The sequence below is a fragment of the Hermetia illucens genome, chromosome 1, assembly GCF_905115235.1.
Source record: "Hermetia illucens chromosome 1, iHerIll2.2.curated.20191125, whole genome shotgun sequence".
In the NCBI taxonomy this organism is placed as follows: Eukaryota; Metazoa; Arthropoda; class Insecta; order Diptera; family Stratiomyidae; genus Hermetia; species Hermetia illucens.
Window position 1 is genome coordinate 27831561 of NC_051849.1, and position 12928 is coordinate 27844488.

The window sequence follows — 12928 nt, forward strand, 5'->3', positions numbered from 1 at the left end:
TAGCAGTTCAAACTTATCAATTTCGTGCTAATTAACAGCATCCTAAGCCATACAAATAAGATGCTGACGTCATAATTAACGAGAATAATTGAAATTCGAGTGAAATATTAAAATTCCATTCAAGAAGAATCTAATTCTCCCTAGCCCTTTGTTATATTTGATGTTGGTTAAATTGTTGGCATTTGCTAATAATATTAAACTCAGAGTGTGAAGCGTATGAGGTTGACTATTTCAATACAGGGCTTTCCATCAAATGATTTATTTAAATTACTTTCTAAAAAATAGATGCCAATAGAATTTTTAACTATGTGACACGGAACTGTCAGGCTCACCGCTCCCCACATCTTCTTCTTTTTCTTCAGCCTTCAGTTCACAAGCGGGGTCGGCTCGTGGTGATTGGTTTCGTCATTTTATTTTATCAAATGCCTGATCAGGATGTAATCGCGAGACCTTCAAATCCCCATCCAGTGTATCATGCGACCATTTCCAGTGTATCATGCGACCATTTCCAGTGTATCATGCGACCATCGTTTTGGTCGGCCTTTTGGTTGCTTACCATTGACTTCGATGTTCTGACCAATACTGGTTGTTGAATTCTCGTTAGCGTGAATTGCGTGACCACACCATCGAAAACGCCTCTCTTGCAGGTTTTTCACGATCGGTGCAAACCCATATCGATCGCGGATATTCTCATTTCAGACGTAATCAAAACGTGTCACGCCACCAGTGCAATGCAACATCTTCGTCCCCATTACCGCAAGACGCCGTTCATTGTCCTTTATAGTAAACACTCAAACTATAGAGAGCAACAGACGGACGACATTGCAGTAAATTTTAGATTTGAGACGTGCGCTGATACATCGATCACAAAGAACACCAGTTGCGGAATGTCACTTCATCCAGGTGGCGTTAATGCTTGAAACATTTCATTACGCAACTCTCCATTGGCTGGTAGCATTGACTCGAGATATTTAAATCGCTCAGTTCTTTCAATGGCAGTAATCTGCCCCTCCAGATATTTAAATCGCTGAGTTCTGGCACCTGCCCAGAACTGAGCGATTTAAATATCTAGGGTCAATGCTATAAGCCAATGAAGAACTACGTTATGCTCCTCACATAGGGAAACACAAAACCTTTTATACCTGAAGCGTCAAGCTTCCGGTTTACCGACTTGTTTTTTAATGGATATGGTAATTTGGCAGGGGAAACTACTATTTCGGCGTAAAAAAAACAAATTTTGTTCTGAATGAAATTTATACTGATTTCGTATTTATGAGGGCAGAAATAATAATACCTTGTAACTATCTCATGAGTTACCTTTGCGCTGAACGGAACCACAAGTCAACCATTTTTTGCAAAGCTGGGCGTTACTCCAAAACAAGGGGGTTCGTGAACCGAAAACATTGGAAGAATGTTTCTTCCTAATTGGTCCAGTTCACCATTAAGTGGATGGCGGACTTCCTCAATTTCTAAACAAAATTTAGTTTCCATGAGAGTATTTACGAAGGTCGATACGAGATAAATTCTGAGGGGGAACGCAAGATAAAGCCAGACAGGGATACATGGTTGTTGACATCAACAAGACCATAAGAGACAAATGGTGGTTAGCAAAATTGACTTTATTGTCGCATGATATGTTCAAATTTTATATAGAAGGAACTCAAAGTAATAAATATATGAACACAAAGATGTCTCTAAGGAAACATATAATCGGTCAGATATTCAACTAGTGCGCAGTAAACACGATATAGTGAGGCGATCAATAAATTAGTAATGAAAGCTAACCCCGTTGAGTGAGCCTCATTGCATGCTTTATTGAATTGCAAAAATATTACCTTTATATAAATTACTCGAAATGTCCTATTTTTCAGAAAAAGGTCGGCGTTTGAGGATATGCCATCGAATATGCTGTACCGTTTTTGCTTTACGTAGACTCGCCACTAGTTACGTAGACTCGTATCACTGGATTGCGTAGCACTAGATAAAAACTCGCGTTTCTTCTATATTAACTTATCCAACCGTACTGCACAATTAATTATAGAACATTCCTTCAACTAATACAATTCGAGGCATATTCATAACCGACGCGATCTGTTCTAACTCTAAAATTAGACTGCCTTCGTGGATGGATTTCTGGCCATTTTGAACTTCTATAACTTTGTTAGTAATAGTTGGATTTCATTCAAACTTTCCAAAATTATGTATTATATTATAATTTATAATGTTACTTCTAGGATGAGAGGATTATGAGCGACAGGGTGCTGATGCCATACGAACATGAGCTGCCACTGGTTCAAGCCTACGACGCGAACCCTGTTGACATGGCTGGAGTGCATTCAAATATCAACGAAGAATAGGAGCGTCCTAATGCCTTTGTTTCAGAGCACTCACATCAGGCGAGGAAAATTATTCGAAACTCGACACAGAAGCATTAACGATTTTTCAGACTTTAGAGGCACTATTTGAAAGCATCCCCATGAAAGAATCATTGTGGAAACTTTAAAGGTGGATAGAATGACGTGATAGCACTGTAGAGGGCGAAAGGAATGCCAAGCTATTCGCAAAACTAGCGGCAACCTGTATGTCAGAAAATTACTTCACATTCAGGGACATAAGATAACTAAAGATACAGCAATGGGAAACCCACTATCCCCATTAGTAAGCGAAATTTCCATGGCGAATCTGGAAAAAGAAATGGTTGAAGACTACTAATGTGATAAAGAAGTGATACTAGACTAAATAAGCAATCTGTACACCATAGAATTCCCAACAGAGACGTCCTTTTCATGGACCACAAAATTATAAAGTTGCGTAATATACTTGACAGAAATGTTCCCCTGTTTACAATGTAGCATAGTCAACAAAGGCATTGAGATAATATGATCCACTGGGGACCCTACGCTAAAACTGGTATTGGGTACCGAAAAATGCCCTAAGATACAGAAGTGGAAAGTAACGTAATACTATCAAGTACACATCATCCTCAAGGGTACCATTAAAATAATATGTATTTAACATAAAAAAAATTATTAGAACTGTCAAGACTGTATTTTGCATTGGTATTGGGATTGCCATTAATGGTGTCCACCAACGAAGAATATGAAAAAATGAGAATTTTGGATAAAAAGGTTCAGAAAGTGGTACATAATCTGGAAAGAAAAGGGATGTAGATGATTAGATGCTTCCATGGTGAATTGCGGTGCAAACAGAATGCTAGCAGCTCAGAATTGCCGGATCCAGAGGTGTCCAGAAATCGTCAGTGCCTCTCTTTTGTTGGGAGAATAACCCTTGGATAATTTTTAGTATAAAAGAAGGGCACGTGAACAGTCTTTGAGTCGTTTCATAACAATTCTTTAGGCGCTTCCTCACAGGTTTGCATCCAGCTCTGAGCAGAGCTTCTTAAAGCATTCTCTATTGCCCTGCTGGATAGCCAACTTAAGGTTTCTTCGGAATTCTTTATAGGCGTATTGTTTTTTTGTCAGTAATTGCTCTTACCGATCGCTTTTTGATCCTTTTCGTTTGACTCCTTAACAAGTCGATTAAAGGTTGGCCAATTCACTATTCCATTAGTAGTTAGGTCACCTGTTAGGGAGAGGAGTGTGCATCTCCTTGGCATCGGCGTGTCGCATGCTTTGGCCATACATTGCGTTATATGGAGAGCTTTCTCCACAAAGGTGCTTGCCCTATAGGTTGGTCTAGCCGGACCTCCATGAATGTTTGCACGTCTATTTCTTTTGCAACCTGACGTCTTCTTTGGTTTTGGATGTGCGAGTTTCCTGTTCTGTGACTCCCCCCAGAGTTCAAAAGCGATTGGGTTGCAAATAAGGCCTTCGTTAAGCTCTCAGGAAATGTTACGTACTAGCGCAGGGCTGATAAAGAAATATATATTAAACTGGGCACTCTCATTAAAGACACTAACAATTACCATTAGACTTCGTCCTTTTGGGTGACGCTATACAGACAATGTGAAATGCTCACCTCCGCCCATAACAGGCTTCATCAGTCGAATCTACGATCCATAATCCATCTTTAAGGTTTCTGTAGGGTTCACTTATCATGGTGCTTTCCATCTCGGATTCGTAAGTGGTCTGCGTAAGCAAATTTTGCAATGATTAAGGTTTATTTAAATAAGTATAATTTTTTCAGTGCAGTTGTTGCCTTTCAAAATTTTAGGTACGTAACTTCCAGCAATATGTTGATTATTCTCTCTTTTTCTCCCCATATGATATGCATTCGTGGTTCCTATTGCAATTCTTTGGCCCTTTTCCGTACACCTTCTATATCGATCAAACCGATTAATGCCACTATTTCATCCCTTCGCGAAGTGAGACCTCTAAAGTACATTTTTAATTAGATCTGTCATAGACGCCAGATAACCCACCTAATTCAAACTTTCCTTCTAACAACTTCTGCAATGCCTCAATTGATAGTCGCATTGTGGCCGTTACACCAAGTGGTTCATCAACTTGTGCTCAAGGCATGGGACAGCGAATCAATGCCTGACGATTGGCAACGAGGCATTATCTGTCTCATACATAAAAAGGGAGATATTACACAGTGCAGCAATTATAGAGGTATCACGTTGCTGAGTACCATCTATAAGATATTCTTCACTATCTTGCTAGGCCGGATAGCCCCATACGCCCAGAACATCATTGGCCCATACCAAAGAGGCTTCACTCCAGGCAAATCAGCAACAGATCAGATTTTCTCTCTGCGGCAGGCGATGGAAAAACTGTTGGAATATGGATAACAGTTGCACCATCTGTTCATCGACTTTAAAGCCGCCTATGATAGCATAGCCAGGGTAAAACTGTACACGGCCATGAGAGAATTCGGTATCCCGACGAAATTAATAAGACTGACTAGGCTGACCCTGACCAATGTGCGAGGCCAGATAAAAGCAGCAGGATCACTCTCAAGACCATTCGACATCAACAACGGTCTACGATAAGGGGATGCGCTATCATGCGTCCTCTTTAACCTGGCCCTCGAGAAAGTGATCCGTGATGCTGAGGTGAATGCAAGAGGTACGATCCTCTTCAAGTCCACCCAACTACTGGCCTATGCTGACGATATCGACATCATGGGAAGAACCAGCCGAGACGTACAAACTGCCTTCATCCAGATCGAGCAGGCGGCGCGAGATCTTGGGCTGCACATCAATGAAGGCAAGACAAAATATATGGTGGCAACGTCAGCACCGAAGACGAATCAACCAACAACATCAAACCGCACTGGTCAAACACAAACACGAACAAGAATAAGGATAGGAGAATACAACTTTGAGACCGTTGACAATTTCTCCTATCTAGGGTCGAAAATCACAACCGATAACAACTACGATGATGAAATCCGCGCACGGTTGTTGTCAGCCAACAGAGCCTATTTCAGCTTACAAAGACTGTTCCGCTCGAAACGTCTCACCATAGGCTCTTACTGTACAAGACTATGATCTTGCCAGTCCTCGTGTATTCCTCGGAAACTTGGGTTCTTAGCAAGAAAAATTGCGAACTCTTGGCCGCGTTCGAGAGAAGAATCCTCCGAAGAATTTTTGGCCCCCTACATGAGGATGGACGATTCCGTAGCCTACACAATGACGAAATCTATGAGCGATACCATGACCGTCCGGTTGTGGATAAAATCCGGCTCAATAGGTTACGGTGGGCGGGTCACTTAATCCGTATGGATGAGGATGATCCCACCCGGAAAGTCTATAAGGGCAATATCTATGGTAGAAAAAGAAGACGAGGCAGACCCTGCCTAAGATGGAGCGATGGCGTGGGCCAGGACGCCAGACAGCTTTTAGGGATATCGAATTGGTGGACCTTGGCGCAAAACCGGGATGTCTGGAGTTCCTTATTAAGGCAGGCCTAGACCGGATACCGGTTGTTGCGCCGTTGATGATGATCATGATTGTGGCCGTGTGAGTGCCACCATAGGCATTTTTCCAACTTACAATAGATTCTTCTCCAAGTTCTTCTAACTTAAATTCAAGGCAATGGAGATTTTTCTTTTGGACGCAACTTCGTTGATATCATTACCTGTATATAGATCTACTGGGGGGGGGGGGATCTTTGGGGACAGCTTTGATTTTTTTTTATTATCGTGATGTACGACCAATTCTCCTTGATGGAGATAACAATTGCCTCTGGAATAATTTTGCACCTTTGATTCCGACTTTGGTCCATCCGCCGTTCACAATCCCCTTGGGTTTCGCTTCGCTTGCCAATAATTCCACTTGACGCAGGTCGCTTTTCAAAACTTTTAGTTCCGTTTTTTTGTTGGTATTGCTAGTATGTCCTTTTTCTTTTACACGCTTGCTAATTCCCTGAAGGATCCCTTCCTATTCCTACACCCTTTTTTGACTATATGTCGACGGCAGCATGGTTTGGTGTCACTTGAGTCGCTTGAGACATTGTTAAAGCAACAGGCTTTGGCTGTTACTTGGGATCTCTTTCTTCACCCTGTCAACTATTATAAAGGACGCTAATGGCTCTTATCATGCTGTTGGTAGTTCCACGTGTCCTTGATAGATTCGGACAGCTCGCGTACACATTTTTCTCAGAAACGGGTGTACCTATTGACATGAAATTTTTTAACTGTTAAGGCCCCCTACATGCAGTGAATGATATCGTTCTACATTGAGTTTAAAGAGGGATCCTCATATGTACAAAAGAAAGGGGTGTATATACTTTTTTCACCAAATATAACCTTGTGGGGTATCAAAGAAAAGGCCTCGATTAGTATATTTCGAAGCAGTTTTGGCATCATCCGTTATGGCATTAGAAAGTGGTCACGCATTTGAAGAGCTCATTCTCAAAAGCTATCCACCTGCAAAATCCTGAAAAAAATTCATATTGATAGCTGTATATGGCAATTAGACTCCGAAATACTTTTCATCTCAATAATAGTCGATACTGGGATATTGCGTTGTTTCCAAAATTAACTGCCGCCCCCGTCAAGTTCGCACTAGAAGCATACACTATCCCAGGATGGTCCATGAGTGGGTTGGTCTGGCGCGGAACAGTGGGTGAAGAGTACTGCTTCTCGGAAAATCGTGGGAACTTGAAGTACATTGCCAGTAACCGACATCGTCGGCATGTAGTTGGATTGACGCGCTACATACAACCATTTATAAGACATAAAATGTCAGTATTGCATTGGAGGAATAGTTCGACATATTCAATGAATATAACTAAGACTATGTAAAAATGAAACTACCATGTTTCCAAATTTTCTTCCATAAGAAATTGGCAAAACCCTTTATACCGGAATCGCTGAGCTTCTAGTTTACGACTTGGTATTGATATTACGGAGCAGTGCAGAGCTTTTAAATTAGAGGGGTCAGTGAATCAATGGAGCCTAGAATTTACTGCATGTTTCAGATGAAGATTTTTTTTTGGATTCCTATGATGAACCAGATTGGATAAGAGAGCAGGCGCTTGGGGAAGAACGGGATGTAACCAAGAAGCATCAAAGGTACGATGAAATCGATTGAGAGCCTTATTGCTTACAAGTTAGCTAAAATGTTCCCCACTGATTGCTAGGTTACATTAAGACTATCGAAATTGGCTTTTTGGACGTTGATCCCAGCCGGTTAACGCATCATGAGATTTGAGCTGATCAATTTTAAGGCAGGCTCTTGTAAAATGAAAAGAGGGGAAAGAGGGGAGGGACTTTAGAACAATGATCGCCATTATAGCTAACAAGGAGCATTTGTAAATCTAAAATCTTTTCTAAAATTCAGTCTTCGTGCTTATATGATTGTGGCGCGGCAGGATTCGCGGCGCAAACCTTTCAAAAGTTCATTCACTCAGTCCTGCGAAACCTCGAGTTCTGTTTCGTATATTTGGATGATGTTTTGGTCGCTTCTTCCACTGAGTCTGAGCACTTAGCCCATCTCGAGTGCATTTTTCAACGTCTCCTTGAGGCCGGTTTAGTCCTAAACGTTGAGAAATGCAAATTTCTTCAAAAACAGGTGAGATTCTTCGGCCACTTCATTTCCCCTGAAGGAATACAGCCCGACCCAGATAAGGTGCAAGCGATAACAAGCTTCCCGCGTCCAAAGACAGTGAAAGAGTTGAGGAGGTTCTTGGGCATGCTAAACTTCTACCGTCGTTTCCTGCCCAAGGCCGCCCATCACCAGTCCGTTTTGAATGCGTACTTGTCTGGTCCCAAAACTAAGGACACACGAGAGATCGTGTGGTCTGAAGAGGCTATCCGCGCGTTTTACAAATCCCGTCAACAACTGGCCGACGCTACACTCTTGGCATTTCCTCTGCAAGATGCACCCCTTGCAGTTTTTGTTGATGCCTCTGACATCGCAGTAGGTGCTGCCCTTTACCAAAAGGTGGATCAGGTTTGGCAGCCGTTGAGCTTCTTCTCGAAGCAGTTGAATCCCGCTCAACGGAACTACAGTACCTACTGCTCGCCGCGTACTTGAGCATCAAATACTTCCGCTTCTCCCTTGAAGGCAGGCCGTTCACAGTGTTCACGGACCATAAACCTCTCACGTATGCTTTGAAACAGAAGCCCGACAAAGCGTCCCCTCGTCAGCTTCGACACCTGAGCTTTATAAGCGAGTTTACGTCAGACATCCAGCACGTGTCCGGCAAGGACAACATAGTTGCTAACGCTTTGTCTCGTGTCTCTGAGGTTAACATCCCCGCCTCACTCGATTTCTCGGCTATTGCCAAGGCGCAGGAGGATGACGCAGCATTTCAGAGCCTCAAATCCAACTCCAAATACAAATTTCGGGAATTGCCCATCTTCGGCTCAAATCTCTCTCTCTGCTGCGAAGACTCGGAAAAGGGACCTCGGCCATACATTTCGGCCACCTTTCGCAAGGAAGTGTTCCACGCAGTTCACGACTTAGCGCATCCAGGCATCAGGTCAACAAATCGGCTAGTCATCGAGAAATACTTCTGGCCCTCTATGAATAAGGATGTCAATTCCTGGGCCAGAGAGTGCATTGCATGCCAGAGGTGTAAAGTCTCCAGGCATGTAAGGAAAGAAGTGGGCTCATTCCCCCGCACTACCAAGCGGTTCCACACAATAAACCTCGACATAGTAGGACCTTTGCGAGACTCGCACAGCTACAGGTATTGTCTCACAATCATCGACAGGTTTACGCGGTGGCCTGAGGGAATACCTCTGAGAGACATTACGGCGCAATCTTGTGCCGAAGTCCTCTGTCGAGAGTGGATCCCTCGCTTTGGCGTCCCTGCAGTGGTCATCACTGCCTGTTCGCCCAAGGAACTGGACACGTGCACGCACGTTCTGGTCAGGACGGATAACGTCCGGAAGCCGCTGCAGCCTCCATATGAGGGCCCGTACGGCGTTCTCGAGCGGGGAGAACATTTCTTCCAGTTCGAGATCGGTGGACACAAAAAGGCGGTCTCTCTGTCCAGGCTGAAACCCGTGTGCGCCCCGAAGCAGCGAGAGAACCACATGGAGACGGATCGTTCTCTTCTGCCTCTAACCTTTGGATAGTCGGTTGTCTCGCGGTGCAGTTTTTGATAATTTAAACTCTTTCGTTCCAATTAGTGGATTTTTCATTCGTAATTAATTTATGATAAACTCTTTTGTTCCAATTAGTGGATTTTTCATTCGTAATTAATTTAAACTCGTTCGTTACAATTAATGGAGTTTTAGTTTGTGCATAGAGAGTATAGACATGTATAAATAATTCTGATCAAGTATTTACGGTTATTTTCGTATCCATTATTTTGGGCAATTTCAAAGCCAACAATCTGCGCTCAATACAAAATTAGCTAAAGTGGTGACCCCGAAGAGCACCGCAGCGCCAGACGTCAGCACCGCAGCCCCCGACGCCATCACCGCAGCGCCAGACGCCAGCACCGCAGCGCCAGACGTTAGCACCGCAGCCCTAAACACCATCCAATTCCGACAGCGGCAGGGGTCGTCTTTTTGTATCCGGCACAACTGCCCGGCCGAAAAACAGGAGCAGCACGAACAGCACATGATGAAGAGTTTTTAAAACCTACCTCAGCCTGGCTCTAACAAGAGCATGGCGGTCACAAAGGAAGTTCCTAAAGGTCCCTACCTCCTCCCTGGAATTTCGATAACGTGAATTTTAGGGTGTTTCCCAGTCTGACGGTTTGGTTTATATAGACCAGTATTCCTTGAAAATCATCGTTATTCTATAATCGTGTTTGATTCGAAAACTTACGTTATCGGGTCTTGCTATCGAGGGTCAAATCCTTTTAGACTTAGCATAAGTGGTAAGCTTTCGTCATCTGGAGGCAGCGGCTGTCAAGTAACACGGGTAGATTTCACTATTCACAGTCGCTAGCGATACGTTGACTGTACCCACTTGGACCGTCAAGGACAAAATCCGCTGGCCAGTTCGTCGGTCTGCTCATTCCACTCTATGTTCCTATGACCGAAAACCCAGACGGGTGATTCTGGACGTGTCATCCAAACTGTTCAACTCCCTGCACTGCCTCATCAGACTGCAGGATGTCACTATTGAGTAAAACTATGTCACTATTGAGTAAGGTTGTTACGCTTGGGATCGGATCATGGCCCAAGTATCGACAGGCTTGCAATATTGCTGAATACCTTCGCTTGGAGGCCGTGTGGCGTAGGCTCTCGAGAGGTACTTTGTCTGAAGTGTTATTATGGTCATAAGGCTTCCCTGCCCAGCATTCAGACTCAAGTAATCTGACAGCACTGCACAATACAACGCATTCAATATGAAGGTCTAGAAAAAGGAGGTGCAGGCGGAGATCCGATTTCTTCACGAAGGTCTTTTTGCTGGCATAGATGGCTTTACAGGTATTCCTAACCCCCGTAATAAAGTTCCACGTAGTGAGTACAAGTACTGAAAATCACTACAAATCACTAGTTGTTAAAAGTTAAGTTCATTTAATTTATTTCTTTACAAATACATAATTTTTTCAACATCGGCTTTCCGACTTTTGCTAAACAATGAGGACCAATTCCGCCTTCCTTAAGAACTATGTCTTTAATTTTCGTTTCAAATATATCCTTCCATAAATCATGTCTGACAATTCCCTCAATTATAGATTGAGCTTCTGTTGATGCATTTATTGCAACTTGAATTTGATACCATTCATTACGAACAATTGTGCTTCCACTGAGGTTTGGAATATACCCAATGACATCATCCAGTTTTTTGTATTGGAGGAGGGCTTTCTGTGGTGCTAGCTTGACAGCATCAATAACGCCAGAGAGCGTAACACTGCGGCAAAATTTCCAATAGGGCTCTAAGAATGTGTTCACCGTATCGACGATATTTTCGGCACCCATCAGGATCACTCTGTTGATATTAATCGGTGTTTCACCCAGGCAAGAACACAAGTGGGGTTCAATGTGAGCATGGGCGCATGAACGATAATGAGGTATTTGCTTGAATAACGATATTGACCGCGTCCTGCAGCTGCGAAGTCCTTCACTTTGATTGTTCTGGAGTTGAAGCACATGCTCGAGGGTGGCATGTATATCAAAGGAGGTGATCAGGGAATTTGTGTTGTTTTGAAAATTCGAATATTCCTGTGGAAATTGTTTCTGAAATTGCAAAGGAAGCACCACACTAGCGAAAAGGATCCTCTGGTTTAACTTCTCCTCTAATGGGACATTATTCTGATTGAGTGGCTGGTCTGTATTGGAGACCAGAATAAAAATCGTACGGGAGAGTGCTTCCTTTTCTTGAAGGTCAAACAGAAAATTGAAAATATCGTGGTCCAAAACAAACAGATTGTCACTACTAGTTACATCATGAACATTGAGAATAAACTTAGACTTATTACGTTCTCCACTTAATATCTTACTGGTATAATCAAATAAAATTTGGTGCCTCTGATAATTGGAAAAACAACATTCCGTACTGTTGCTAAAGTATTGTTTCTTCTCAGTCAGATAGGTTTGTAGATAATGATCTGTCGGTTGTTCCAGGAAGTCTTTGTGTTGGCTATTTAGAACTCCTTCTCTAATGGAATCTTCATTGAAGGCAGTGATATATCCGTCATTTCGGAAAGTTTTCCAAATCATGGGGTAAACATCAAGATGAGACGATCTAGGACTAGCTTTTCTCGTTTCTGGGAGCTCAAGTTCAGTTTGCCCGGTTAGCATTCCAATCAAATTTTGAGAGCGAATATTCCCAATGGTATTGAAGCCCCGGAACTCCACCGCACCCAATTGCTGCTTCAAAAACCAATACGTTTTCGGTAATTTTTGTAGAAAATCAGTTTTTGTTAAGGAATCTAAACTAAGAATAAAAACATTAAATTTATCATTTTTAGGCTTGTCGTCAGCCGATTTAGGGACGAGAATAGGACGAGTTCCAATAACATCTCCAGCCCATCTATCACCATTTGAAGCATTGCACTGAACTTTCACAAAATCACTAGAATTTAGCAGATACTGCTGAAAATTCCGATGAGGGATACCGTAACCCACTTTGCGATCTGAAGTCCTTATTATATCTGTGAAAACACAGTCTATCTTGCCCTTGGATTCTGTCAATAATTTACGAATATAACATTTATTTTCACTGCAAAGGACCCAACCCGATTTGGATCTGCAACTTCGCCTCTTGCAAGTGGTCTTCCTGTCTGGTTGATACACCCCTTGCGCATCTGTAAGAGTATAGGGAAAAACGCACCGACCATAGTTTTCCCGGACTTGAATACTCCTCACAATAAAATTTTGAATGTCTCTCCTGCCATACTTTCTCAAATTTCTTCTGAATTTTTCATCAGGATTGTTGTAGATCAAGTTTAAAGCCAAACTGAATAATATACAAACGGTGAGAATGAAGGAAACCCGTGGTACAGTGAACAGTTGGCTAACCATTGCTTTTCAATTTACAAACAGGAAAATCAGGATTTTTCCCAAAAAAAAATTTTTTTAATTATAGTTGAAAATTAACGTTATTTGA

The 12928-nt window shown here is 42.5% G+C and overlaps 1 protein-coding gene across 1 annotated transcript; it reads right to left on the bottom strand.

The window, feature by feature from the left end:
- Nucleotides 1-10870: 10870 nt before the first annotated feature.
- LOC119660842 lies at nt 10871-12928 on the bottom strand. Its single transcript, XM_038069733.1, has one exon. It carries the CDS (start codon nt 12841-12843, stop codon nt 10894-10896), a length of 1950 nt encoding a protein of 649 aa, XP_037925661.1. The 5' UTR covers nt 12844-12928; the 3' UTR covers nt 10871-10893.